The sequence below is a fragment of the Zootermopsis nevadensis genome, unplaced genomic scaffold, assembly GCF_977971745.1.
Source record: "Zootermopsis nevadensis isolate Lab colony 2312 unplaced genomic scaffold, Znev_1.0 Znev_ptg000011l, whole genome shotgun sequence".
Classification (NCBI taxonomy): domain Eukaryota; kingdom Metazoa; phylum Arthropoda; class Insecta; order Blattodea; family Termopsidae; genus Zootermopsis; species Zootermopsis nevadensis.
In genome coordinates, this window is record NW_028259143.1 from 3114279 (window position 1) to 3141733 (window position 27455).

The 27455-nt window shown below is 38.3% G+C and overlaps 1 protein-coding gene and 1 long non-coding RNA gene across 3 annotated transcripts in view; one reads left to right on the forward strand and one right to left on the reverse strand.

The window, feature by feature from the left end:
* beat-IIIc (beaten path IIIc) overlaps nucleotides 1-27455 on the forward strand; it is a 396529-nt gene that overhangs the window by 318335 nt on the left and 50739 nt on the right. For both annotated transcript variants that reach the window (XM_022070997.2, XM_087347099.1), the window contains exon 2: nucleotides 26884-27089. In XM_022070997.2, the coding sequence (XP_021926689.2) occupies nucleotides 26884-27089 (206 nt within the window). The remainder of the gene's footprint in view (nucleotides 1-26883; nucleotides 27090-27455) is intronic.
* The window catches only part of LOC110833220 (uncharacterized), a 153681-nt gene that overhangs the window by 26418 nt on the left and 99808 nt on the right, over nucleotides 1-27455 (reverse strand). The gene's annotated exons all lie outside the window — the stretch shown is intronic.

Here is a 27455-nt window from a genome sequence, read left to right on the forward strand (position 1 = left end):
GATTTTTTCTTTATATATGTTTCGTTCATTCTTTGTCATATTTCTGTTCTTTCGTATCTTAAATCTTTCCTTCCGTCGTCTTCATTCTATTTTTTTTTTAGTTTTATTATATCCTTATTTCCTGTTTTGTTTCTTTCCTTCTTCATTTGTCTCTTTCATGTTCCTTTCCTTTCTCCGCCATTGCGCCTCGCACTTCTGTTACCCGTCAGTCTCTTTCACACTTGCTAGATCAAGGCGCAGACGTGTTCTCGAATTTGGATGGCGTCGGATACAGATCACACGGAGTAGAAGAAAGGGAGAACGGTGTCTGTTGGCACAAACCAACCGCAAGCCATGTTTATCGTGGCCGAATAAATACTTGGGCGAAATTTACTGTTGGCATTCCATCAAGCTGTAAGGACCGGCCACCTCAGTTCCTGACAAAGTGGGCAGGCGTTTGATCTAACTCTGATACGTGTCGGTTTGTGGCTTGCCCGAGGCGCTGTTGTTAGTAACGACTCATTACCTAAGGTACAGCACGTCCCTTGATTGATCTGACACCTGAGTTTCTTCTGAAATACGTGTTTCGTGTGTGAAGTGAAAATTACGATCGTATTTTGAGAATACGCCATATTTCGTTCTACCCACTCATTTCTACAAAAAAATATTTGGTTAGGTTCTTCACACAACGAGTCTAAGAAACTTTGTGTAGAGTAGTTCAGATGCTGAAGAAATTATTTCATTTTCCTGGATTTTAACATAAAATTTGATCACAGCGAAATTATGTCATATAAAACGGGTCGAATGATTGGTAGGTTTATATTTACATTCCGCGACTCTAGTCTTGAGACTTGTAAGGAATGCAGAAAGTTGGAAGCGTTAAAAGCTGACGCTACCTTTCCTCCGTCCTCCTTCACCCCGCAAGTCTCAAGATTACAGTCGCTGACTATAAGTGAGAATATTTACAGTTCGTCTTCAGACAAATTCTAGAGAAGTTTCCGAAAACAGGATACTATAACTTCGCCCTTATCTCTACCGATTTCGTATACAGTCGTCTTTAAAGACCTGATTTGACGCTTAATGGCTTCAGAAGTTCTTAAAAAATCGTTAAATAAATTCACACTTCAAACATTTCACATGTTTTTTTTTAAATTTAATTTAATTTTATTAATGTGCCTTATTTCTTAGTTAACTGTAGGTACTGTCTCTGTAATTTGTCATTTGTCGTCTTCTGGATTGTGATTAGTCTGCTTCAGGACCCGGAGGACCACGGATCACATATCCTTTTCTGTGGGCACCTCGGAGCTGATCTCTGTAATTTATAGCTCCATCGAATAACAGACGAAACATGTTTCGGTGTACACAACATTCACCTTGAAATTAGGTTAAATATTTCACTAGATTTTTATGTAGGGCACAAAAAGTTGTCAGTGGAACCAAGGTTCCGGAGAATTAGACGTAAATACGTCTATACGGAAAGGAAGTTTATATATTGGCTTTATTCTAAATATTTCCTTTATACATGCTTTACATTTGAGATAAGTTTGATTAAGACTTTGCTTATTTAACTTGAATTAGTTACGCTTAAGATGGGTCTGTGGTAGCTGAATGTAATGTAAAGTAATATAAGGTAAGGTAATGTAATGAAATGTTTTATAGGTAACAACAATGCCGAGTAAACAGATGACGTTTCCTAGGTAACATAAGAATGCAGTTACACTTTTTCCTTTCACTTTTTGCCGAATGACACTGACCCGAAAATATAGACGTATTTACGTCAAAAACCATTCTAGCGGCAAGACTTTCAGATACCAGGATGTGATACGTCCTTTGGAAATGTGGCACAGATCACATATTTGGAAACGACAGTAACAAATCGAAATTGCATTCGCGTATAAATTTATTCATGTAGCATTTTTCATGGCCACTTAACGCAGGTGTAAAAGATATAAAATAATAGCATTTACGCTACTGCCCACAGCTTGCCGATCTTCACGTCTCTGTAAACGAAAATTACAGTGATCTGTAATCTGCGATCCCCTTCTCACCTTGTGACATGCTGCTTTTTTCTCCAGCTCCTTCAAACATCCAGATATAACAGAGCTGCTGTCAGATTCTCACACATTTCTCATCTCAATTCTAGTTCTTTTCTCTTTCCTTTATAACCCGCGTCTTGTTCCGGAAACACATCACAGTTTGGGGATAATGGGACAGTGGAGACAGAACGTGGAAGGAAGTAAAAAGGCCCGATAAATGTAGTGATTTCTTACTTTCTTTTCTTCTCTCCGTCTTGTCACCGAACTCCGGATGTTGACGTTCGCGTTAACAATGCTCCATTGAACGTAAAGAGCTACTGGAATGAGCGAAAATCAGACAGGGACCTAGAAACAACTCTGTTTTGGCGGGACAACGAAAGATATATCGACGCCCGATCAGTTGGTGTGACTGCGCGGTCCACGTAATAGAACACCAGTGTCCAAATATGTTCACTGGAGGAAACCTAAAAACCGCGCAGAAAATATCTGCGGTTTCTTCTATTTCGCGCATGCGCACAGACGAAATAACATGCAACGAAGCCCACATCGTCAATAAATAAAATACGAAATGAACGAAGTGTAAATTGAACAGATAAACAAGTGGTAACTATACGTACCACCTGCTTTAATAATTCGTAAGATAGTGTAGTTGCGTCATATTGTGACTTATTAAATTAAAATTAATTATTTTGGTTTTTCCGTCAAATCACAATGTATTTAAAATAAGATAATTAAAATAATTAAAATATCATTCTGTGTTCCATATAGAATAATCGATTTACAATTGGAACATTTACAACATGTTTCGGTTTTATTAAACCATCATCAGGTGTAAAATTATATTAATAAATTTAAATAATCAGTAATAAACCTTGTTCGGATACGGTAATACTTCTGGATCACCTCCAGACACATTAACGTGTCTACTATTTCATCTCTGACCGATGTAAACATCAAAAGCATCACTTCAAACAATAAAGTTGATCCATTATATGAAAATATCTGGACACGAACACCTCCAAAAAACTACACTACGAAAAAATTGTAAAAAATTGTAATTGAGTTTTAAATTTATTAATATAATTTTATACCTGCTGATGGTTTAATAAAACCGAAACATGTTGTAAATGTTCCAATTGTAAATCGATTATTCGATATGGAACACAGAATGATATTTTAATTATTTTAATTATCTTATTTTAAATACATTGTGATTTGACGGAAAAACCAAATAATTAATTTTAATTTAATAATTCGTGTCTACCTCGCGTTGTAGCGTCGGTTAACGTAGTTTGCTTACCTCCACGACCAAGCTCCATAGAAAAAAGGACAGCCTATGCCGGCCACCGAGACAGCACAGCGTAACATAACACAACGAAACGTAAGAAAATCAAAATCAATTGAACTCAACACAACAAACATGACACAACAAAACATCAAAAACCAAAGTAAACAAAAACAAATTTAAACAACAACAATAAGTGTCAAAAGAAATGAAACGGAACACAGAACACACCTCAACTCAATTTCGACTAAACGTAACGTAACGTAACCTTTCCTAACCAAACGAAGCGACCATTAATCATTGAATAATATAAAAATACACTTGTTATAAATATCATTTCAGCAAACTGATTGTTCCTATGATCGTGTCTGAAGCTGACCAGATTTCCGGATTGTGGAACAGGATCTTATCTTAAAAATGAAGTGCTGTGATTAGTTGAATATTGCATTAACAAAGTCTGTTTAATGTATTGCGCCACGTACTAAGAATTTGTTTGCCGGACTGTGTACGACGGTGTCATTAAACTTGTGCGTGACTTGCTCGGCTCTTTGCATGCACATTTATTGCAGTTGGCTTTCCTGCTTGGACGAGGCAGTTTTGTGCTGCCCCCTGCTTGGCTGCAACCGCGGCATAGCCCCTGTTTGCCTGAGTCACTTCTTCGCTGACCGCAGCTAAAAATTGCGCAGTGCTATTGGATAAGTAGGGCGAATGGTTTTGTTATCAGTGTTCCAATCAAATCCAAAATAATCCAAAATAACACCACCGCATAAGGACATCCACATAACCTTCAAGGACTTCTCCAGGATTTCTCCAGAATTTCTCCAGAAATTCTCAATGACCAACGAAATTCCGTATAAACTATCCAGGATTTGTCCTACAACAGTGTAGGACTTCTCTAGAATTTCTCCAGGATTTCTCCAGAAATTCTCCATGACCAACGAAATTCCGTATAAACTATCCAGGACTTGTCCTACACCACTCAACGACTCATCCAGAATTTCTCCAGAAAATTTATGTTTTGCCTAATTTATATATATCTTTTGTCTAAATCACCGGAAAGTTTGTCCAATAATAAAGGCGATCGGATGGTCAGAGTAAGAGGAAATGTACGTTGACACCCCTTAAATTAATAGATAGTAAATATATTACACAGGAATGATTTTTTTTTTAAATTTAGGGAAGAGCGTGGTACAGCGGAAAATAACTCCGGTGTGATGTAGCTAACAATATGTGTCATACGCGCTGATAGAAAAGTCAGTAGGCAGAGGGTATTTCGTAAACTGAATTGGTTGATGTTTTCGGCAAATATTTTCTGTGAAGTTTCAGAGGCAGCAAAGCTGATACAACGTTTTGATCCACGTCTATTCACAGAGCCAAGGGTTGATATGCTACCGGAAATGAGAGCGGATGAGGGAAATTTCATTTTAGATTTGTGCAATCAAAATCAATGACAGGTGTTCTGCAGCCAGAACGCGTAGCGTGCATTAATTTAAGGTGATAGAAGAGGAATGAAACATCTCAGGGCTGCCCAAAGTTAGCAACAGAAGATTTATCAATGGTTTAAACATCCTCGACTTATTATATAATTTGTAATCTCTGCCTGAATGAATCTTAGGTTTCAGACAAAACCCCAATAGAAATTATTTTGGTAGTTACAGGCAATTAGAAAACATTGTCAACTTAAATTACTGACTGATCATATTAAGGGGTGGGATGGGGCAAAATAAGAATTTCTTTTTTTTTAATTCTGAATTCTTCATGGAGTTAGATAATATTATAAGTTTTTTTTATTATTTAGTGTTCTGTCTAACGACAGGTCCATATGAACAGGATCCTTCCATCCTTTTCTCGGACTGGGACCTGTTCATATACGTTCTTGGCAGATGATCCAGAAGTGGTTTGCCATTGCCTTCTTCTGTGTGTGAATGGAGTAATTGTTGGGATGCCACGGAGGAAAACTCCGTGTTGCCTAGACCACGGCCTTGCCCAACACAAGTTATAAATTCGGGCACCGCCGGGAATCGAACCCGAGAGCCCAGGATTACAAGGCCAGCGTTCTAACCGCTACACTGTTAAAACCTGTCTCCCGATGACATCGAATCTCGTCTCTCCCGTCTCTTTCCAGTATTCGTCTCTAAAGAAAGGAAAATTTCTCGTTTCTCGGCTTAGATGCGAACTGGATATTTGTCGCGTGCATGTTGTCTCAGTTAAGTTGCCCGTTTACCTCGCAGATTAACTGAAACAAAGTACATCCCTGGCTAAGACAATTCCGCTGAGTTCATTGCCATTCTTCGCCGTCCTGATCCCATCATGCACATTCGTCTTCATTAGTCGGCGTTGGGTGGCAGCGACGGAAGGTTTCCCCTCCCGACCCAGAAACAAGTGAAAAGCTAAGACGCTTACATACCAATCGCCTGCGATTCTGTTCAAGTTACCGTTTATAAATATTTGATTCTGCTTGTAAAATTGAACTTTTTAAGTAAGCTCGTCTACTTTTAACAGTCGGTTAATTTTGAAATGTGTCCACAGAGTTTATTTGTGGGTTTCATACGATCGTCGTATTTAACAACGAATGTTTTTATAAGCAAGATTAACAAATTTTTACAAGTTTACGTATATTTTAAATAACCATGTTTTAAATGTCTTGAATTGTTTCTAGGTGAAATGTAAACCGTAATTTTTATGGAATGTTATTTAATAATTCACGTTCTATGGAGTAAACATGGGGGGGGGAGAGAGAGTCACAGATGTCGTAAATTTATCACAGATGTTAGCTTATCTGGTAGTTCCATAACTTTGGATGAATTTAAGACAGATTTAGATGAGCTGTGAGACTTGATCCTGTGTTTGAGTTTGGTGTAATTTTTGTCATGGGATAAACCATTGACATTAACGACGTAATGTAATTGAATAATATTTGTATAGCTATTTCTTTAGGAGAAATTTCAGACGGGTGTGACTGTAATTAACAGGCTAGAGAATTTTTTTTTTTAAAAAAATTGACAGCTTGCTGTCTGCCGTCTACCAGACCTGTGCTGTGTTTTATGTTGGTTTTATCTTATTTTTCTTGTGTTCTTTTAGAGACGACCATTCTAAGGGCAGACTAGTGTGTAACGCAGTGTGGGGCGCTAGATAGAGCTGTAAAAATTAACGACTTCGTCCATAAAGTACTGTGCAATTTTTATTATGATTTTCAACAGAAATTTGTGACTGTCGCAAGGAGTAAAGTGCTTCTCGTGGGTCCGGAAGGAGAAGACCTGGATGCGAGAGGCCTTCAGAGTAAAAGTGATATACACGCTGTCCCAAAAATATGTACACACAGTCAGTGACTGAAACAATTCAATTCAATTAATTTATTTACGTGTTTGCCAACAGCAAGAAGCCAATAACAGGCAAACACTAATAATATATACAATAATAGTGAAATAATAATGGATAATAGTAAACAAACGGATTAACTAAACTTATACATGTACAGTATTAAATATAACTGCCAAGTACAGGCAAACCCAAAATAGAAACAATATTAACACAGAGCAAAAAATGAAGGAATATAAATAAAAACAAATAATCCACCTAGGGAACACTAATATAATTGTAAAACTTTAAAAAATATAAAAAGACAGATAACAAAGCTAGATCATTTCCCTTGTTGAGAACGTTCGCTCAAGGGAGACAATGTTTATGCTAAATACGTCCAAAGATTTACATACGTCATTTGCAGCGATGACGCACCTGGCTGAAGGACTATGCCTTAGTGCACTGCTCACACTAAAAGTAGAAAATTCTCTTATTTGCCTCGCCGGCACACGTAAACCAACAGCGTCCATAATGGAATGGCAATTTATTTTGCCCTTAAATACATTAATAAGATATTGCAATAACTGAATCATCGCGCATGTCACCATTTGCACTAAGGAAATTAGTGATCAAAGTGGCCACCGTTAGCTTCGAGGCACAGTTGACAGCGGTTAACAATTAACTGACAAGCGGTCATCTATGTTTCTGTTGTGTATACATCTTTTTGGAAAACAAGTAAAAATAGGTGTGAACTTAAACACAATCTTTCATTAAATACCATAATGTCTAAATCAAACTTAACATACATGACGTACGGACTGTGCATTGTACTGTACATTACATATAATCTTGAAACATGTTAATGTATTAGACATACTTTTGGTAGATAAAACATTAAGACTTAGACGTAGGTGGGAGAATAATAGATCTTAAGAAAATATTATTCCCCGAGGAGGTTTGGATTTTTATGGCTTAGAATGTGAACCAGTGCCGGTCTCTTTTGAACTCCGCAGAACTATAAAATACTTCATAACATTTTTAGGGATGACTATGATCAATCTTCGTATACAAGTTCACATTTTTCAACAGTATATCATTTAAACTAAAGCTAATACTGACTAAATGGGTCGCCATATCATAATTTTAACTTACACGGAAAACTGTCATGAAAGTTGCGTATTTTTCGAAAGTCTATGAAACAATCTTTTGGGACGCTGCATGTTGGTATAACTAATGTCAGGAAATAAAAACATAACAAAGATGGCGCTGTTATTCTCACACGATATTTATACGAAGTTTTCACGGAAGCTTGTCAAATTCTCCAGAAGTTATTTACAGCAACAGACAAACTGACACACGCTCCCACTTATGATATCATAAACTGAAGTTACAGTTTTATGTCCATGCGTCACTTTTGTTACAACAAGATAGCTCTGTCCTTGTTTTAGCTTCAATGTCTCTGCTGCACATTAGCCCCGCGACGTTATACCTGTCAGCCTTACACAACTATCAGCCCCAAAAACATTTCTCGTGAGCACGAATGACATTTCTAAGCTGAAAAGTTTATACTGAAAAGGTACAAGATGATTTGGCTTTAAAAATTGTGACATAAACGGGATTATTTTTTTAACATTGTACATCATCGTTTTTTTCAAATCCGACGTTTCGGGAACGCGCTTTATTTGTCATCTGGTAGCAGGTAGTGGTGTTTCCTACTCGTATTGTCTTGTTAGAAGAGAGATTTCTGGTTCATTCACCGAATCTGTTATTTAGTTTTTATGAACGTTGTTTCCAATTAACTTTGTCTTTAATTTATTATCATGGGTATGTAATATGAATAGTAGGAGTTGAAATATGATCACCACCTGCGGTACCAGAACGTAATAATGGTACGTATCACGTAACAAACTAGCCCTGCACGCTGAACACCATCATATAGAACGGTACTATTACCACTAGCCTACCGAAATGTAGGTACACAAATGGCATATCACACACGTGTGTGAATGATATTCATGTGTTTCCAGTACGTTCCAGTATTTACAGGAGAGACATCCGGACAATTAGAAGCGCAGTTATGTCGGACATTAATATTAAATAATTTCTATGACTCCATAATATGCTGCAAGTACGTAATATAAATTAATTTATAAAATTAACATTTCCATAGCAACAAACAGTGCTTAAGAAAACAAATTTAATAAATATTCACTTCTGTCCTCATGAAGGAATATCCAAGTCGGTGAACGCAACCACCATAACCAATGTAACCTTGACAACCAAGTAACTATCACTACACATGTATTTAACCTCCGTGAAGAGTCCAAGTACACATGTAAACGACGTTAGAGCCCTCAAAGAAAAGTGTATTCACCGCTCATACAGGTTGTAACTTGTTTCAAAGTGTCATCCTGAAACTGTGGGAGAAACCACTAAACTCTCAGTAAGAACAGAAATTCTGACAGACCGACAGTCCAAGAGGGTCCCTGCCGAACACGTCAGTTGACACTGTGCTAACCTACCGAGTCGGTTTCCGCCTGTGGCACGTGATGTCAGACATTGTCTGCGTTCATCAATCAACTGACACCCGAATGGAAGAACCGTGCTCAAGTCCATTTTGATATCTCGTTTCCCTGTTTTCAGATAATCAGGCTCGTGTTGCATAACACCATTAGATAATACTAGAACAGTGTCAGTAGTAATACGCATAACCTAACCTGACAATGTTCATAAATGGCGCGTTGTTTCTGCAAGAAAATCTTCACTTAATCATCTCTCGTGCACTTCACACAGGACTGACAGCGTCATTGAACATCACAGGTGTATCCGAGTTTAAATTGGTTCTACGCGTTTGGCATGTTATTGTAAAGCTTTCGACAACATATACTTAAGTAACTAACTAGATGGCTTACCGAACCCGAAGGTTCATCACCGAATTAACCAAAGCCCTCCACCGGACCCTGTCCTGGGCCAACAAAATCCAGTCTCCTTCAACTCCTATCTCCCATAGATCCCGCCTGAGATTATCCTCCCATCTACGTCTAGGTCTCCCCAGCGGTCTCTTCCCCTCAGGCTTCCCAAATAGTGGACCCAACCAACCAGATGGCTTACGGAACCCGAAGGTTCATCACCGAATTAACCAAAGCCCTCCACCGGACCCTGTCCTGGGCCAACAAAATCCAGTCTCATTTGGTGCCAAGAACTTTCTTATATAGAAGCTTTGATTTTGTCGGTGTATGTATTACGAGTCTTAACGCCTTGTGACTTGTAGGTAGACAACATCGTTACAACTCAGAAGACGAACATCGACATTTTCACCTCAGAACTCACAAAGTAATATTTTAGAATTTCAGTGAATTATAATAATTTAATTTGAAGCGCAAGTATAATAGGAGGGGTACGTAAATCACACATAACTAAAAGAAAAATGAACAAAGAAAAATATTGAACGATGGTAAACAAGGGCTGAAAATTTGTAAAAATTACGTATAATTTGGAGTGTGAGGTCATTGACTATGCTTGAAACAAATATGGTATTTAATTCACGATAAAACATTTTGTTAGGTTAGGTTAGGTTAGGTCGTTTCAGAGATTATGGATTGTTTCTGTATAAACAATACTGAATATTACAAGTCACTAGTGACAATTAGCAAAAGACACGTATACTTAATCACAGCCTGCTAAATCTCGCAGACACGACATGATATGGCGAAATCCAACTCCGATGGACTTCAGATTTTTGGAATTCGTATACGATACCGAAATTCGTCAAACTAACATTTAATAACCAAATTCTTACCGCAAATAAAACGCTTAATCATTGCAAAGGTCAGTTAATAAACTCTGTGGGCAGATTTCAGTTATTTAATTACCAGCACGGGAGCTCCGTGACACATTTAAAGTGTCTGATATATTTGATGTGCATTATAGCGAAAATTTGAATTTGGGAACGCAAAAGAGAAACGTGGTTTGTAGTTGAGAGAAATTGTAGAAAAAAAAAGCAGAAGTTAACGCTTGCACGGAGGATAAAAAGGAAGAGAGAAGGCAGAAGGAAGTGAAGTAAGAAATGCAGGGGTGTAATAACGCAACTAATGAGCGGTTTTTATGAGGTGATGAAAAGAGTGACGTCACTGAAAAGCAAGTAGAGGAATGTTGCCGTCGTGGTGTATGGTAATGAGACAAGATGGCGTGATACCGGAATCCAGTCCGCCTAACGACTGGTGTGTTATAGCGCCTTTCTCCGGCAGAATTTCAAGGAGGGAAAAATCTTGTTTTATTTTCGCTGTTTTAGGATTGGGCAACAGCAGAGGGCAGAAGACCTCTGCGTCTTGTGGCCACTTGCTGTTAATGTTCGCGGTATTGATTCGCTGGCCACATACCCCCCCCCCCTTCTTCTCTAAGTGTTTGTTTCCTTACTCCAAGCAAATTATCGAAAATGCCTTTCATAACTATCCGACTAACCCCGTAAAGTAGAACTCTTCTTCAGAAACTAATAGTGACAGTCAAATTTTCCCATCTTTTATGGCACGTGAAGGTTTGTTACAATAGTCACAAGATCTCGCCAATGTTCTTGTCTTGAACTAGAGGTATGTAATACACACCCTCCAAAACTATTTATCTAAGATCTATTTTAATATTATCCTCCAGTCAATGCCTAGACATTACTAGTAAATCTCATTCATTCAGGCTTCCCGATCAAAATTTTGTAAGTATTTCTAATCTCCCCCATCCGCGCTACATACCCGACACGTCTCGTCATCAGTTCGATGGTCTTAATATCACTTTGTGAAGATGATAACGTTTTAACCGACTGATTATAAAAACAGCTTAGTCACTTGTGCTACTTTTACTTTGAATGCAATAAGGTTGGAAATGCGCACTTCATGCATGATACATCCACTTCATGGTGTGAATACTTCAGCTGCTGTCTGCCCATGAGGTCTGTAACAGAATTAGGATTCGCGCCAGCTTTGATCTGTTCAATTCAGCTGCACAAGTTCAAGTTATGAAACTCAGTAGATTCACTGGTTTGTTTGTCTGTTTCTGCCTGCTTAAAGTCCCACACTTTTGTTTGCTCCAAACTACCCCCTGTAGCCACTTGTATAATATCACCACTACTGCGTAAAATAGAGCAGGGTGTGACCACGCCATTGGATACTGGGTTGCAACTTCAAAACGTGGAGGTAAAGACCATGACTCTACCAGTACTGAGTTCGAATCCCGTATAATATTTGTGTTCTCAGTTTTAAGTAACCATATTTAACTAACTAACTAGATGGCTTATCGAACCCGAAGGTTCATCACCGAATTAACCAAAGCCCTCCACCGGACCCTGTCCTGGGCCAACAAAATCCAGTCTCCTTCAACTCCTATCTCCCATAGATCCCGCCTGAGATTATCCTCCCATCTACGTCTAGGTATCCCCTCAGGCTTCCCAAATAGTGTACCCAACCAACTAGATGGCTTACGGAACCCGAAGGTTCATCACCGAACTAACCAAAGCCCTCCACCGGACCCTGTCTCCTTCAACTCCTATCTCCCATAGATTCCGCCTGAGATTATCCTCCCATCTGCGTCTAGGTCTCCCCAGAGGTCTCTTCCCCTCAGACTTCCCAGATAGTGGACCCAACCAACCAGATGGCTTACGGAACTCGAAGGTTCATCACCGAATTAACCAAAGCCCTCCACCGGACCCTGTCCTGGGCCAACAAAATCCACTCTCATTCAACTCCTATCTCCCATAGATCCCGCCTGAGATTATCCTACCATCTACGTCTAGGTCTCCCCAGAGGTCTCTTCCCCTCAGGCTTCCCGACCAATACCCAGTGCACACCTCTTGTACCATCCATGCGCGCTACATGCCCAGCCTATCTCATTCTTCTCGACTTAATCACCCCGACAATATTGGGGGAGTAGTACAAATGTTTAAGCTCATCGTGTTTGAAGTAACCATACACAAATTTATACGCATCGTTTATAAAGCTTGTGGGTGGATACTTCACCTCAGTAGACACATGTAGAGTAGCTGTCTACTTCATTCGCGTTGTAGACAAAACGATTTCAAGAGTTTATAGACTATCACGATGGCGAAGATGTTAATGTTTTTTCTTCGAGGTAGTGATACCACGCAGACTTTTAGATATATACCAAAGTTTTTGATAAACATGGTTCGTCCTTCTTAATCCCTGAAGGTAAAGATAGTATGTCCCTCCGAAAAGTTGGTGTCTTCGAACATCGAGAGATGTATATTCATTCTTTCGTTTCATACGTGAGATATTTTCTTTGGAAATATCAGATGCCACAGACTGCTGTGTTTTTTAATGGCTGTTCAATTTCTGTGGTGCGGATGTTTCGTGCTTCTAACCAGGTTCAGTCCCCATCGGTACGCTTTGGTGGGACCATTTCCCTTCCAGGGTTTGATGGTTTTGGGTGTGGGTACGGGTTATAAATGGTAGGTTTTGGTGGAGCTCATAACATAATAAGCTTCAGTACCGCGCTGACAAACTAGCACGCACATTTTCGTGACCGACCCACGGCATTTCAGGCCACGCAAGATCCCGAACCTGTATTTCATTTCCTTAATATACAAGACACAAAATTTTAAAGTATTGTACCTGACTCTGGTTCTACTTCAAGAAATAGACATCATATCAGCGTTCATGCTAAAATGATACGAAACTCAATTTGACAACGAAGTCAAAATTAAATTATTTGTGGTGTAATTATCTAAGTAACTGTTAACCTGGGAGTTTATTACCCCGCCCGACTTTCAGGACGCTGTGTATTGATGTATTTTGTATCTGATCGGTTATCACTGATCCACGAAAATTATACTTTTTTATTTTTCGTTTTTCATAGTGTTAGCCAGGCTAACACGGTTAACATGAACGCTAACCTTGCCCGTGTCCAGTCGTTGGTAGATAAATGCGTGATCATTGTGGACAAGCTATCGGTTGCCAAATATAACACAACCTCGGCGACAAATCAACAGACCGACGAACATCTCAGTTCCGTGTGATGAAGGCCCACTGCATGTTGTGTCTCTGGTGGGAGTGACTTGCCTCGTGTATCAGCGTCACGGTCCGTCACCAGCCACTCTTCACCGCAAACATTCACTCTCCGATGTGTTCGCTCGTACATGAAACTACGTCAATTTATCTCAATCTGTTACCTGTATTTTCGTGCACCGTGTAGTTGCTCGATTTTTTTTTTACACTGGACAGTCACGATGTATCGTTTATCAAGTACGGAAAAATCGTATCGTTATTTTTCATTGATGTAACAAAGTAGCAAACAACCTTCTCTTTTGAACAAACTGAAATAAATTATTATTGTTCAAACATTTTTGTTTTCATATTATGAAGTTAACAATTCTAATTATCGTCGCTTCGGAATTTGTGATCAATCGTTAGCTTAATATTAAATTAATAAATGCGATACATATGTGACCTTAAAATTACGCTCAGAGATTATTTTTTATTTGTCTAATTAAAATCAATGTTAACAATACCAGTTACAGTACAGGAAACATGGAAGTATTAGTTATTGTAGGGTGTCAGCTAACCACTGTCTATTAATCCAAACTGTGGTCATTTCTCATTGTCTTTATCAATTGGAATGCTGTGAGTAATGCATTGGTATTCCTTCCTGCATCCATTATCACGGTGATATGGACAGCATACCTCTTAAACGTCGGTAAACGTCTACCATACTACACGACGTAACATACCACAAGACAAGTCACTTTAGTGGTATTTTATTTACTCTTATGAAAAACAACAAAACTACATCAAAGCTATGTCTATTTAATACGTCAAGTTTCGTGGAATGTCCTTTATATTTACTACGATTCAGATACATAAATTCTTAATTTAGTTATTTTCAAGAGACGTAAAGATGAAACGCAATTATATCTATTTATTCTTTTTTTAAGCCCGAAAAATATTTTTACGTTGGAGTTGACCTATGTTATGTGATTGATAATTTTATATCCGTGTGGCAGCGAGTTATTGATATAAATCTTACCGCAATTCTCTGGATATTTGGCATAACTTCCATCCGAACGTCTGCTTCAATTAACTGGGTATCGTGGAAACGCTATTCAAGTACTAAGATATTCTGAAGGCAAATTCTCGTCAGTTCCTGGAGCATAACTACGGAATTCCAGTCCCTGACTCGTGATTAGAAGCAGTGAATACACTATTTTGAAATTTTCCTCCGTATAATCCAGAATTCTAGGAATGGAACGAATACTTTTACACTGGTTTGATAATTACTCGTAGTGGAATTCAGCTCTGCTAACTCTGCGAATCGGATAGACATTTCGCAATGCTGCCTTCAGATATTCTATTTTGTGTACATTATCGGTTTATTTATTAATAGGATTGACACTGGAGTCGCACGACAGACGTACCAGATGTAAGCGATAATTCGTTTCCCTAGTTTCTTACTATATTTAATAAAGTGTGTTATAGTGACGAAGAATCATACTTCTGTATTAGCTAACTCCGAGTAATAATTAAATAATTATGTTAATGTCTAATGACCCTGATGATGGAGGCAGCAGGCACCCCTGAAACGTGGGTAAACAGTCTACTAGACCAGTGGTATTCAACCTGGGATACGCGAAGACATCTTACGGGGTACGTGAAATTTAAAAAAATATATATTATTTTATGATAAACACTGAATAATCAGTAATGTAATTTATTTAATTTATTTTAGATGTAGATTATATACTATGTATAACTTGAATTATACACCAACAACTTTGGGGGTACAAAGTTGAAGAGAAATTATATCTGGGGGTACGCGAACAAAAAAGGTTGAATACCACTGGAATAGACAACACAGCGCTACAGCCCAGATGGCAGTCGTCTTCAGAACCTTGAATCTCAGTATAAGAAAATTTCCCTGTAGCTGAAACGATGGGTTTAATAAGTGACCATCATGTAGTAAAGAAGCGGAAATCTTATTATTTAGGAATCTTAAAATCGTAACAGTTTACACTCGATTCGAAAAATTGTCTTTATCTTGGTTTTCCAGAGAGTGATACTCCGACCCACAATGTACCCCATCAGTACACGCAACCCTTCTCCCCAGTTCCCTTCCCGGACGGTCTATATATTGAAACACACTCTACGTAAAACCGGCATAAGTCACATTCCTATCCGCAGCCCAACTTCAAAAGAAAACATTATTATTTATGTTTTGAGGACCTGGACTCTCTGGTTGCTTCCGATTAAGAAATCACCCAGAGTCATCTTTAACACCTGTATCCCTTATCTGCATCTCCTTTCTTAATTTCACCACCTGCAGGCAATGAATCTCTAAGGTTTGATTCGTTATAGGAAGGCTGTGTTGGAGTTATCCGTTGTCTGAGGCATATTTGATACATACGACGTTTCGAGAGTTTGCTGCACGTCCGTCTTCAGGTAACTGGTTGAAACATTTTTGTAGTGTTAGTGTCAAAGATCGGGATCGAACCTGGGACCTCTCGAATACTAGACTTATGGTGGTCTAGTGGTTATGATAGTTGCCTAAGTTTTGAAAAACTCTGGGTTCGATCTCGGCTGTTATTACTGATAATACAAAAAATTCATCATTACGACAACCAGTCACCTGAAGATAGGAGTAGAACCTCACGAAACGTTTTTTTTTTTAAATATACCTCAGACAATGGTCAATGCCCAGCGTCGTGTTCCTATAAGCTATAGTCCTCTCATGCTGATCATAATCGTTTTCTTTAGTACCATATAATTCTACCCTGCAGATGCTCCAGTATAAGGTTGGTATCTTCATCTTTACAGGCTGTAAAGGTTATGATGGCCAGGAGGCATAAGCCGAGGTTACTGTAATTTATGGGGGTACAGACGTCCTTTAAATCAGTGGTATTGAACCAGGGGTACGCGAAGACATCTTAGGGGGTACGTGAAATTTAAAAGAAATATTATTTTATGATAAACACTGAATAATCAGTAATGTAATTTATTTAATTTATTTTAGATGTAGATTATATACTATTTATAACTTGAATTGTACACTAACAACTTTGGGGGTACAAAGTTGAAGAGAAATTATATCTGGGGGTACGCGAACCAAAAAAGGTTGAATACCGCTGCTTTAAATGATCTACGAACTGGTTCCGAATCCTAATGGATTGAGTTTAAGACAGGCGAAATTCTTCTGCTTTGTGTAAGTTGGTCCAGCAGCTGGAACTCAGAAGCTTGTACGGCTTGAGGTCCGGGCGACGCCACGGGCGCTAATTAAATCGACTCTGGCCGTGGGACTATTGCCATGCTCTGCAGCAAGCCTACCCAACCGGCGCAGTGTTTTAATTGTTCGGTCAGAGCGAATGGATTTGTCTTCAAAACACACAAATCAGTCGTGACTACAAACATTCTGCGCATACCAGGAATATTTTCTGTTCTATGTTTAACTGACAACGTGTAGAACTTTGCCATATAGAAGGCTTGTTTTATAATTGTTTGTATGGCCGTTTGATTTGAATGTAATGTCTGTCCACGTTTATCACCCACGAAACTACTGAAAATATATACACGCATATACACACAATTTTAAAGTTGATACAGGGAATCTAGATTGAAAGTTGTAGAGAAATTTTTACTTTTGTTCTATCAGATCCCCAGATTTAAATAAAGAATAAATTAAACTCCAGCAGTTTTCCCAAAAGTATGTATCTTGGATCTTGAATCTCATTGGAATCTTTGAACGCATTTAAAACATTTTTAGACATCTTTAAAATTTAAAGAACCGCAAGTGTGATTTATTTTCCCTATATTCTGCGTAAGTAACTTGGCAGTGGTTAGTAATAAGGTCATTAATCATTATCCATAAAGCAGGGTGGTGTAGGTCTACGACTCGAGACTTGTATTTAGATTTAGAAGGCACCCAGTCAACATGTCAGCCTATCCTCAGCATTTTAGCTTCTCCCACAGTCTCTGCATCTGAATTTCCTGCACAGAATCTTGAATCTGATCATTATTATCCCCTCTTAAGTCATTAAATTAAGTTCTTAATCTTCTTAAATGTTGGTTGTACACCAAATAGTTTTGAAACAGAATAGTCAAACAAAACAAGTTATAACACTTCTGTTTTTTTATTGGCTTAACATTTTGTAATCGAATGATGACTAAAAAGTACCGTAAGAAGTCATGGAAGGCTGTTTCTTTATTATTCTTTTAAACGTGGACTTTAACTTTCGAAAATGGCCCCGGTGACGTCAGACTAGTTTTGGATTTACGTGGGCGGGGCGTCAGGTGCCGATGCCTTCAAGAGGATTCCCCACGTTATGCTTGTGGTGTGTCTGACTAGGGATTCTCCATTCGCGGTTTCAAGGTCGCCTTGAATATCCTAACAAAGATTAGTGACACTTTTAGTTAGCAATAGTTGTCGTGAGATACGCAAAACATTTCTAGACTCTTTGGTCTGAAACTTTTGTGCCTGTCTTGCACTGAGAGTTTCGCGAGTCTGATCCAGAGAGCAGGTAAGGATGAGAGAAGCCACTTTCTCTCCTGACTCTCTCTATCCATTCCTTGACTCAATCATTCCGACCCAAGCTGTGAATGTAAGTTATAGCTCCCAATACCAAGCAACCCTTAGGAAAAGCGAGTGTGAATTATGCAAATAACCATGCACTCACTCAGATAAGGAAGGTGGGGTGGAACTTACAATTTCTGAGCGCACGTGAAATATACGAACCCCCACATCCCGACTTCCCAGCCACCCCAGAAGCCCTATATCCAGACTAGCAAGCATTTGAAACCCTTCCTCCCGTCTGGCTAAGCCATTCTGAGGGGAGCAAATGAATTAGTCGAGTCTTCATAGTAATTTGTCACATCTTCTACGATGATATTTTGACTGCAGGCTCTGTCCGATTCTATGTTGAGTGTTGGCCCTAAGTGGATGGAGACACTGGAAGAATAAGACAGCGGGTTATTCGCCCGACAAGCGCTTGTCTCCCGCACGTTCTAATTCTCCATGACGTATTCAAATCGGGTTGCTACGGAAGTAAGATATTTCTTTCTTGTCTTTAACGACTTGTGGAGTCATAGACGCACAGGTCCACCAATGTTTAGGATGACCTTTAGTGCTGTGTTTTGAGTCTTCATGGCGTCGTAAGCCAAATAACGTCGTTAAATAAGGAATTACATGTCTGAAGATTTCCGTCTTCTGGGTTGTTGCGTTGTGTAGTCTGGTCGATGTTTACCAACGTTTCAGAGGTCATTCTGCCTCCGTCATCAGGGCGATGAGTATGAAGATTTCTGTCTTCTGGGTTGTTGCGCTGTGTAGTCTGGTCGATGTTTACCAACGTTTCAGAGGTCATTCTGCCTCCGTCATCAGGGCGATTCTTTGTATGAAGATTTCTGTCTTCTGGGTTGTTGCGTTGTGTAGTCTGGTCGACCAGACTACACAACGCAACAACCCAGAAGACGGAAATCACCCTGATGACGGAGGCAGTATGACCTCTGAAACGTTGGTTAACATCGACCAGACTACACAGCGCAACAACCCAGAAGACGGAAATCTTCATACTCTGATGACGGAGGCAGTATGACCTCAGAAACGTTGGTTAACATCGACCAGACTACACAGCGCAACAACCCAGAAGACGGAAATCTTCATACTCACCGCTGTGAGAACCTCAAGTCTTACAATTACATGTGTCTTAGAAGAAAAAACAAATTTCAGTAATGACTAACAGTAGTAAACTTTGTCTAATTGTTATATGCAGAAATAACATATAATTTTAATGGATTTCTCTCGGGGTATATATGGACTTTGACCCTGTAGTCGTGTTCTTTGATTATAAAACGTGCTGTCTGTGTTTGTTAGTTTGTTGACAGGTCAAATTAAAAATGTAAGAGAACATTTTGTTAAAAGCATTCTGAATCCTGAGTGATTAAAGTGCTGAGTGCATGATATTTCATGATGTGTTGGATTTGCTGTGTTTGTTTATTGGTTTCAACATTTGTACTGGTTTGACCTTATTAAATATTTCGTGAGCTGATTTATTTTTGTTTTCTTTTGTTGATTTATTCAGCTGTACATGTGCGTGAAAGATACAGCGATTAATTTATAAAGTTAATATGGACCATTGCAGGGTCTTTAGTCCCAATAACGAATAAATTTTGAAATCAAACTTGCAGTACTAGCAGAATTCTTATGACCTTATGTTTTAATGTTGGATGGTGGAAAACGGGGTGCATATTTGTATTAAGCGAATTATGTAGAATTCAGGAGAAGAAACATGATTTTTTTTTTTAAATTTAATGTCTCAGTGCTGCTGTTTTATATTTGGTAGTTTTCTGTTACGATCCAAAGCGAGAGGACTCTTTTATGTTTCATGAAAGAAAGAGAAAATGTCTTTCTTTGAGAAATCCTAATTTATATTCATTCTGATGATTCCAGTCCTTTTTTCCCAAAATGTCTCAACAGAGAACGTAAAATGTTCTTACAAAAACAACATTGAACATTCAGAACACTTCCCAAGTATCCTTTAATGTTCTCGATTTTCTTAATCGAAAGAGACGTTTCGGAATTGCGCATTTATAAATATTTATAGATAATAGTCTTGTGGCCACAGCACAGCATAGGGTAACCCCCCACAGAAGATCATTTGCCCTACAGCTTTCTCTGTAAGTTAAACAACAAAATAATCGAAAACTGAAGACGTCAGAATCTTAATCGATTTGAAGTCGAATAGATGAGAGAGTTAATAATGTGTGAGAGAGAGAGAAAGAGGAAATTGGTGGGGGGAGAAGTGGGAGACACTTCGATATCTGGGGGGGAGAAAGAGCATCTTGTAGCTAGAAGGTCCCCAGGCAATGCCCGCTCGTCCTTCTGTTAAGGATAAAATAAGAGTGAAGGCGTTAGTGTGATGATTGGCATAAGAGACGGAATTTTGAAATTTTGTATTAGCGAAAGCTGAGACTATTAATTTGGAAGTTTAATACATAATTTAGAAGTTCCTACTGAGGGGAGGGGGGGTAAATTTTGACGGCGTTAAGGGGTGGTAAATTTTGATTAATTTACATCGGGAGGGCTGCATGAGAAGCTTGCAGTGGCAATTTGGAACTTGGGAACCATCTCAGCATTTGCTTGAAGACAGAGGAAAACCAAGGAAAACCTGTGTCGAGATGGCCGGTCGCAATGTGATTGGCAGTGAGAGACGCTCATCATAACATCCCGTACCTCAAAGAAAACTCAACAGTTTTCTATCACAAAGATCAGTTGGTTAACGCTGTTTATGGAAATAATCGCTGGTTATTGTGAGAACCGTACACTTCGTGCGCAAATTTATTAAATGTTAAAACAGATGGTATATATTTATATATATATATATATATATATATATATATATACACCATTGTATTTTGAAGGATGACTCATTTTTATGCAGATTTTCTGCTGTTATGAAACGGAATGCTGCGATGTACCGAAAACAAGGACGACGTATCAGGGACTTTGACCTGTACTTCTAACCTTACAAGGTCAGTTGAATTTCCTACCATTTCCATATATTTCTAGGATGTGACAGTTCTGTGGGAGCTAACACGTCGTGCGTCCTGAGGCGGCTAGGCGTACATCGTATCAGAGTACCACACAGGATGTACAGTTCTGTCCTAAGTTAATTCAGCAAGATAAAATTACAGATGTAATTATGTGGAATGTAGTAGGATTTTAGATTTTCACGGCGCTGAGAACGAAGATGGTTATCTTCCGGGTTTTAGGGCCGTGTAATCTGGTAGAAGTATACCGACGTTTCATAGGTCCATGCTGCCTCCATCATCAGGGCAATGTGACCCTTAAACTTTAGGCATTAAATAATCGCAATACAATGGAAACCATTTCTCAATGCCTACTTACTTCCCACCCACCCTGTAGATTTCCATAAGTTTGCATATCCCTTATGGCTGATATCCAAAACAGACATGAATTATGGACTTGTCCAAAATTAAATGTTCTCTACCTTATCCACGATGAATTCACAGCAAAACTAGAGCCCAGGTCTTAGGGTAGCTCAGCCGGAGACCCAAAAGGTCAGTTATCTGCCGATCCTCCGCCCTTTTGACCTGATGATGACAACAGAATTCATTTTTCCTGACGTAATTTTATAATTTAGACGATGGACAAAGTTTAAAAGAGCAGTATGACCTCTGAAACGTTGGTTAACATCGACCAGACTACACAGCGCAACAACCCAGAAGACAGAAATCTTTAAAAGAGTAATTTAATGCAACTTGTAAGTTACTGACATAGCAAATAAAATGAAGGCGTAATGGGGTGGTCGTGGTATTTTATTAGTACAGTCAATTTATTTGTAGAACAGTATGACGGTTGGTTTACGGTAAGCTTTAATGCAATTTCATAATGCTTTCCTTAAAATATGTATTACCGAAATTGCATTCTAGTGAAATGTAGGTCTATGTTAATTTTAATTTTAAATATTTTCCATATAAATGCAAGTAAAAATGCATCTTAACCTTTTTTGAGTGTGACGTTTGCTATACGACTAGTTTTGATATATTATTCCTGTGTAGACCGTATATAATGAATTTTGAAGTTTAGTGATGTATAAAAATTCAAACATGCACTTTAAAAATGTTTTTTGGGCCCACTTAAGGGCAGCTTTCTGATCTTGTTTTTTTCGTAGTTGAATCTCTGGCTTCCCTCGTTCAATAATAATATCGGTGTGCGTGTAGTGGTTTAGCCAGTGAAACGTAAAGCTATTAAAATTGTATGCTTTCCGGTCGGTCGTGTCTCATACACCTTCTGCCTTAGTAGCACTTGTAACCGAGATGCGGTCCTGTGCAGTGTGAAAGGCAACCAGCGGTCAGGAAAATACGATTACCCTCCACCCCTCACCTAGCGATGTTCAGACTCACCCCTAGCGTTTTTTTTCTAATTCCCACCCCATATCGTCACTATACGCAGATACGTATTTATATTTGTCTGCTCTGTAGTATAACACAATCTCAGTGTTACATTTTATTCTGTCTTTTGTAAAGAATTTTGCTACGGAATGGTCAGCTTTTCTCGTTGAAAACTCAGTTTTCAAACCGGCCGTCGTGCCTTTCCTCAGTTAATCCAGGTCACAACCGCTTCCTTCCGCATTGTTTCCAGCAAATTACGTAACATTTTAAGCTTTAACGGCGAATGCAAATAAGTTTTCTGGGCTGTCGACCGTGTAAGCGTTTCGGAGACTGGAGATAAATGACTCCAGACGTTTCAGAGATCCTTACTTCCGCCATCAATATCATCCTAAGGCAATAAACCTTCATATACCCCCGACATCTCACTTATCTGACGAATAATGCATTTCATTTGCTGCTGTGTGATCTATAGATCACATATCAGCAGCAACATAGACTTCAGCATGAAAAAGAAACACGATTTCCTTCTCATATCATGAGATTAACACACACTCGTGTTGATCAGACACGTGTGCATCAGGATATCGTGTTTTGATATCGTTATATTATCGATGTCAGCTAACAGCTGCGAGCGTACACGACCCTTCATATCGATCTGACCTGGTCACTATTCGCTCGACACATGAAGTATCACTTCACTTGTTCATCAGTTAGTCACACCACCTGATATGACGATTATGTGAGATATTTCGCACCTTCAGGACGCAGGTTACTTAGTTGCTCAGAATATATCTCAAAATTTTGCTTTAATTTTTGAGTATTTCGATGCAAATTTCACACAGTAATGGTATATTGGTTACGGACGTCAAATACTAAAACGGAATAAAATTTTTATAATTCTGTTACTTTATAATTTTCATTCTGCAGAAGATTGACTTACGTAAAATTCCATGACCTTCTAGATTTTAAAGACTCGACATGTGACTCAAGTTTCCTTTCCAACGGTTCAAAGAGTTCGCCCTGTATCCGCTTCATAATACATTTTGATAATGCCAGTAGATTTTTTTTTAGGAAGCATTGTCTAATTAAGTTCAAATACAGACAGCTGCAAGTCTTTCTTTTGTCATTAATTTAATTTTAATTGATAAGAAAGACGGAAAGCCTTAATATTATGTGCAGCATGCATACTAATTTAAAAGTAATTACACAGTTCACAGTAAAAATGAGAAATCTTTAAACTCTCGTAATTGACGCAACAGAACAGAAAATCGTAATCTTGACTTTGTATGTTTGTTAATGGTCGTAGATGTCGCTTTGATCTTTTGAGAAAATCTGTCTTTTTCCACTAATTGGGTCTAATTTAGTATAAGTAAGATTTTAAATATCGCATTCACCCATTTAACTGTTTGATTTTAATAGAAAAATTAGATTTGCTGCTACAGCAATTTGTTGAAGTCCACCCTAAAACGGATTATGTCACCTGTTCAGTTTGCAGTTGAACATTTTGAGGAGTTCTGCACTTGTGAAATTTGTTACAAGAATTGTGCCCAATCTTGTAAATCGACACGACGTATGTGACAGACTTCTTTCGTATCAACGCTGAGGGTTAATTACCTCTTTTCGGTCCAGCTGGAATTATGCAATTGGAATCCTTTTTGTGTTATACGGGATTCCCTTGGTCGTGGGCGAAATCTTTTGTTTGGCAGAATAATGTAAAATGTAAATTTGGAAAATTTACTGCGAGCAATTTGTCCTGAATCCATAATATTGGAAATGTTTACTTAGGATCAGCAATTGTGGCGATACGCTCCTTTACACCATGAATATTAAAAGTCAAGGCGATGTTGCCACGTTGACATGCCAACGAAAAGGAATACGCAGGTGTTATAGGACACCCTGTAAACACCTCCCTCTTCCGCTCTCTTATCAACGTGTGCTGAAGCAGCTTAAATCTCAATATAAAGAATGTACCGCTGTAATAGCTCATCCTAAGTGAAGCATTCCAGTACTTGTGATTGTAAACACATGTGGTGGCGGACGGAACTTATTTCAGATCTTCAACATTTGCGGCCTTTGGTTAGACATTTACGTTCTAATTTCAGAGCGTTAATTTCATTTCAGAGGTTATTTAACGTCGAATGTGGCCAGAGTCAATATTTGGTCTTATAAGATGTCTGTCTTCTCGGTTGTAGTGTCGTATAATCTGGTTGGTGTTTATAGACGTTTCAGAGGTACATGCTGCTTTCTATCATGGGCCTGATGACAAAGGAGGCAAAGACCTCTGAAACGTCGGTAAACTTATAACAATATTCCAGGACATTACAACTCAATAGACAGCCATCTTCGAGTTACAATTTAGCTTTAGATAATAAAGAATTCATGAGATGATAATGTTGCGTCATATTGTGATGATTATAATTGTTTAATTTTAACCGTCTAATCACAATAAAATATTTTATTAAATATTAAAATATTATTACTACAATTAACATTTAATATTTAAAATATTTAAAATATATTAAAATATATTTCGATAGAAAGAGCATCATTTTAATATATTTTAAATATTTTAAATATTAAATGCTAATTGTAGTAATAATATTTTAATATTTAATAAAATATTTTATTGTGATTAGACGGTTAAAATTAAACAATAATAAAGAATTCGTTCATTTTTACGGCCAAAGTTTCTTCTGTTTATGTTTTCCGTTGGCTAGTGTAAATTACTTCTTCAAGATACGATGATGTTGAGCCGAATGAGTTTAAAACCACCAGCAGTTTAAAACCCTAACGCTGCTATCTTCCTAGAACAAGATGGAAATTTCTTTCACCTCAATCTGCTCTGGCTTACATTGTGATTTTACGGAAACATTTTCTGCATAATCCTAACTTAATGCGTTGAGTAACCAAGGTAGGATTTTAGCGTTCCCTTCGCCAAGTAACACCCAGTCTCCGGTCCAATCTATGAACATGGGTGAAGTTGTAATTTACATTTGTAGGGCTTAAATGAGATCAAATTATTGAGTAGGATCATTTCAGTGCCACGAAGCTGATCGTGGGTTTTGCTACATTTATTTATACCCAAGATTAAATTATTATAGAGCTATATGGCCTAAGTAGGCAATTATTATAATTATTTTTGGATATTATTATTATTATTATTTACTTTCTTTAATCGCTTGTGAAATTGTGTTATTCTTTGAAGCTGTAATTATCCTTCTTCGGCTGTTCTCAAACACATAAATGTGTTATTATTATTATTATTATTATTATTATCATTAGAGTCCATCGCTAGAAATAAAATGTTTTACGAAATGTGTAACTTCCTAATGCATTAAATAAAGTGGAAATAACTTTTGGACTGAAATGGACGGTTTCTCGGCCATTCTGTTATTTCGTCATCTGATGTACCAGTCACAATAAAATTGTTTTCCATTCTTTGTTTTAATATTATATCCTTGAATACTTATAGACAGATTAAGGAAATAAAGTTTCCTATTTTCGATAGTCTACTCTTCCTATCACCTGTTCTTGAGAGGTTATCAATTCCCTACCTTGTTTAATGCAGCGTTGAGGAAGATGTAAATAGTTAATTAGAACCTGCAGACAACACAAATTGGAAACTAAAATAACTTTGAGAGGCGTTAGAAAACGTGACCTTTAACATTTCCTTGCTAACTAGTTTATTTCAGAATCTGCGTTTTATTTAACTAACACATAAACATATACATTTATTTATATATAAATCTCCATAGAATTCTGAAATTTTAATCTGTCTGGTTTTCGTGCTGGGTTAGCGATTTTCAGCATTTTTAAACTAGAAAAAGAAGGTAAAACCAATTTGTTTAAACGAGGTATTTGTGTACAGTTCATGTAGGAAGAATGGCGTATGAGATACGAGGCCAGATCACCAAATTTGATCAAATTAGAGAGAAACTTTTGGGTTGGCATGTAGAATACACGAGGATTTCAGAACATCGTAACGATATCCTCTGGTAGAGCAATTTATTTTTTGTAGATAATATTAAAACGGATCTAGAATAAATACGACGAAGGAAAATCGACTATTCATCTGACTCAGCATAGGGTACAATGTCGGGTGTCTTGTGAACACTGAAATGAGTCTGTTGGTTCCATAAAAGGTATGCAGTTTTGTGAAAAGCTGAGCGACATAACAAATACTTATAACACTGGATTTTTTATTATTATTATTTCTCGGCGATATGACTCCTGTAGTTGATACGGTGCATAAAATAGCCAAATGAACGAATTATCTTTCATTAGAAGCTGACATCAAGGTTCGTACTTGTGTGTGCCCTCACCATTTGGAAGGGTTCAAAAATACGGTGGGGTCTGATACTCACGTCCTCTGGTGTTTTTGTTGCAGATGCGAACTGCCTGCGTCTGAACGAGGTTCGGATTCCGATGCACACTGTGCGTGACCTGAACGCACGCCTTGAATGTCATTTTGACCTCGAAGGCGAAGCGCTGTACTCGGTGAAGTGGTACAAGGACGGTAACGAATTCTTCCGGTTTGTCCCTCGAGATCAGCCTCCGGCTCAACTCTTTCCTCTGCCGGGAGTCTCGGTGGATGTAAGTACACACTCACTCGTAACTCGGGGACTCCTTCAAATTGTCTCAGGACAAGTTAGGTCTCTGACGCAGGCAATGACGAAGGGGGTCTTTAATTTGTAAGTAGGATTTGAGGTTTTCACGGCGGTGAATTCCAAAAATGTCTGTCTTCTAGGTCAGCAGTCTTCATATAATTTATGTTGTTCATCAGACATTATTAGGATGATAAAATTGAGGATGAGATGGGCGGGGCATTTAGAACGCATGACGGATGAGAGATGCTTACAATATTTTGGTTAGAAAGCTTGAGGGGAAGCAACCCTTGAAATACGTGGTCTAGCGGTTAGAACGCTGGCCTTGTAATCCTGGGGTCTCGGGTTCGATTCC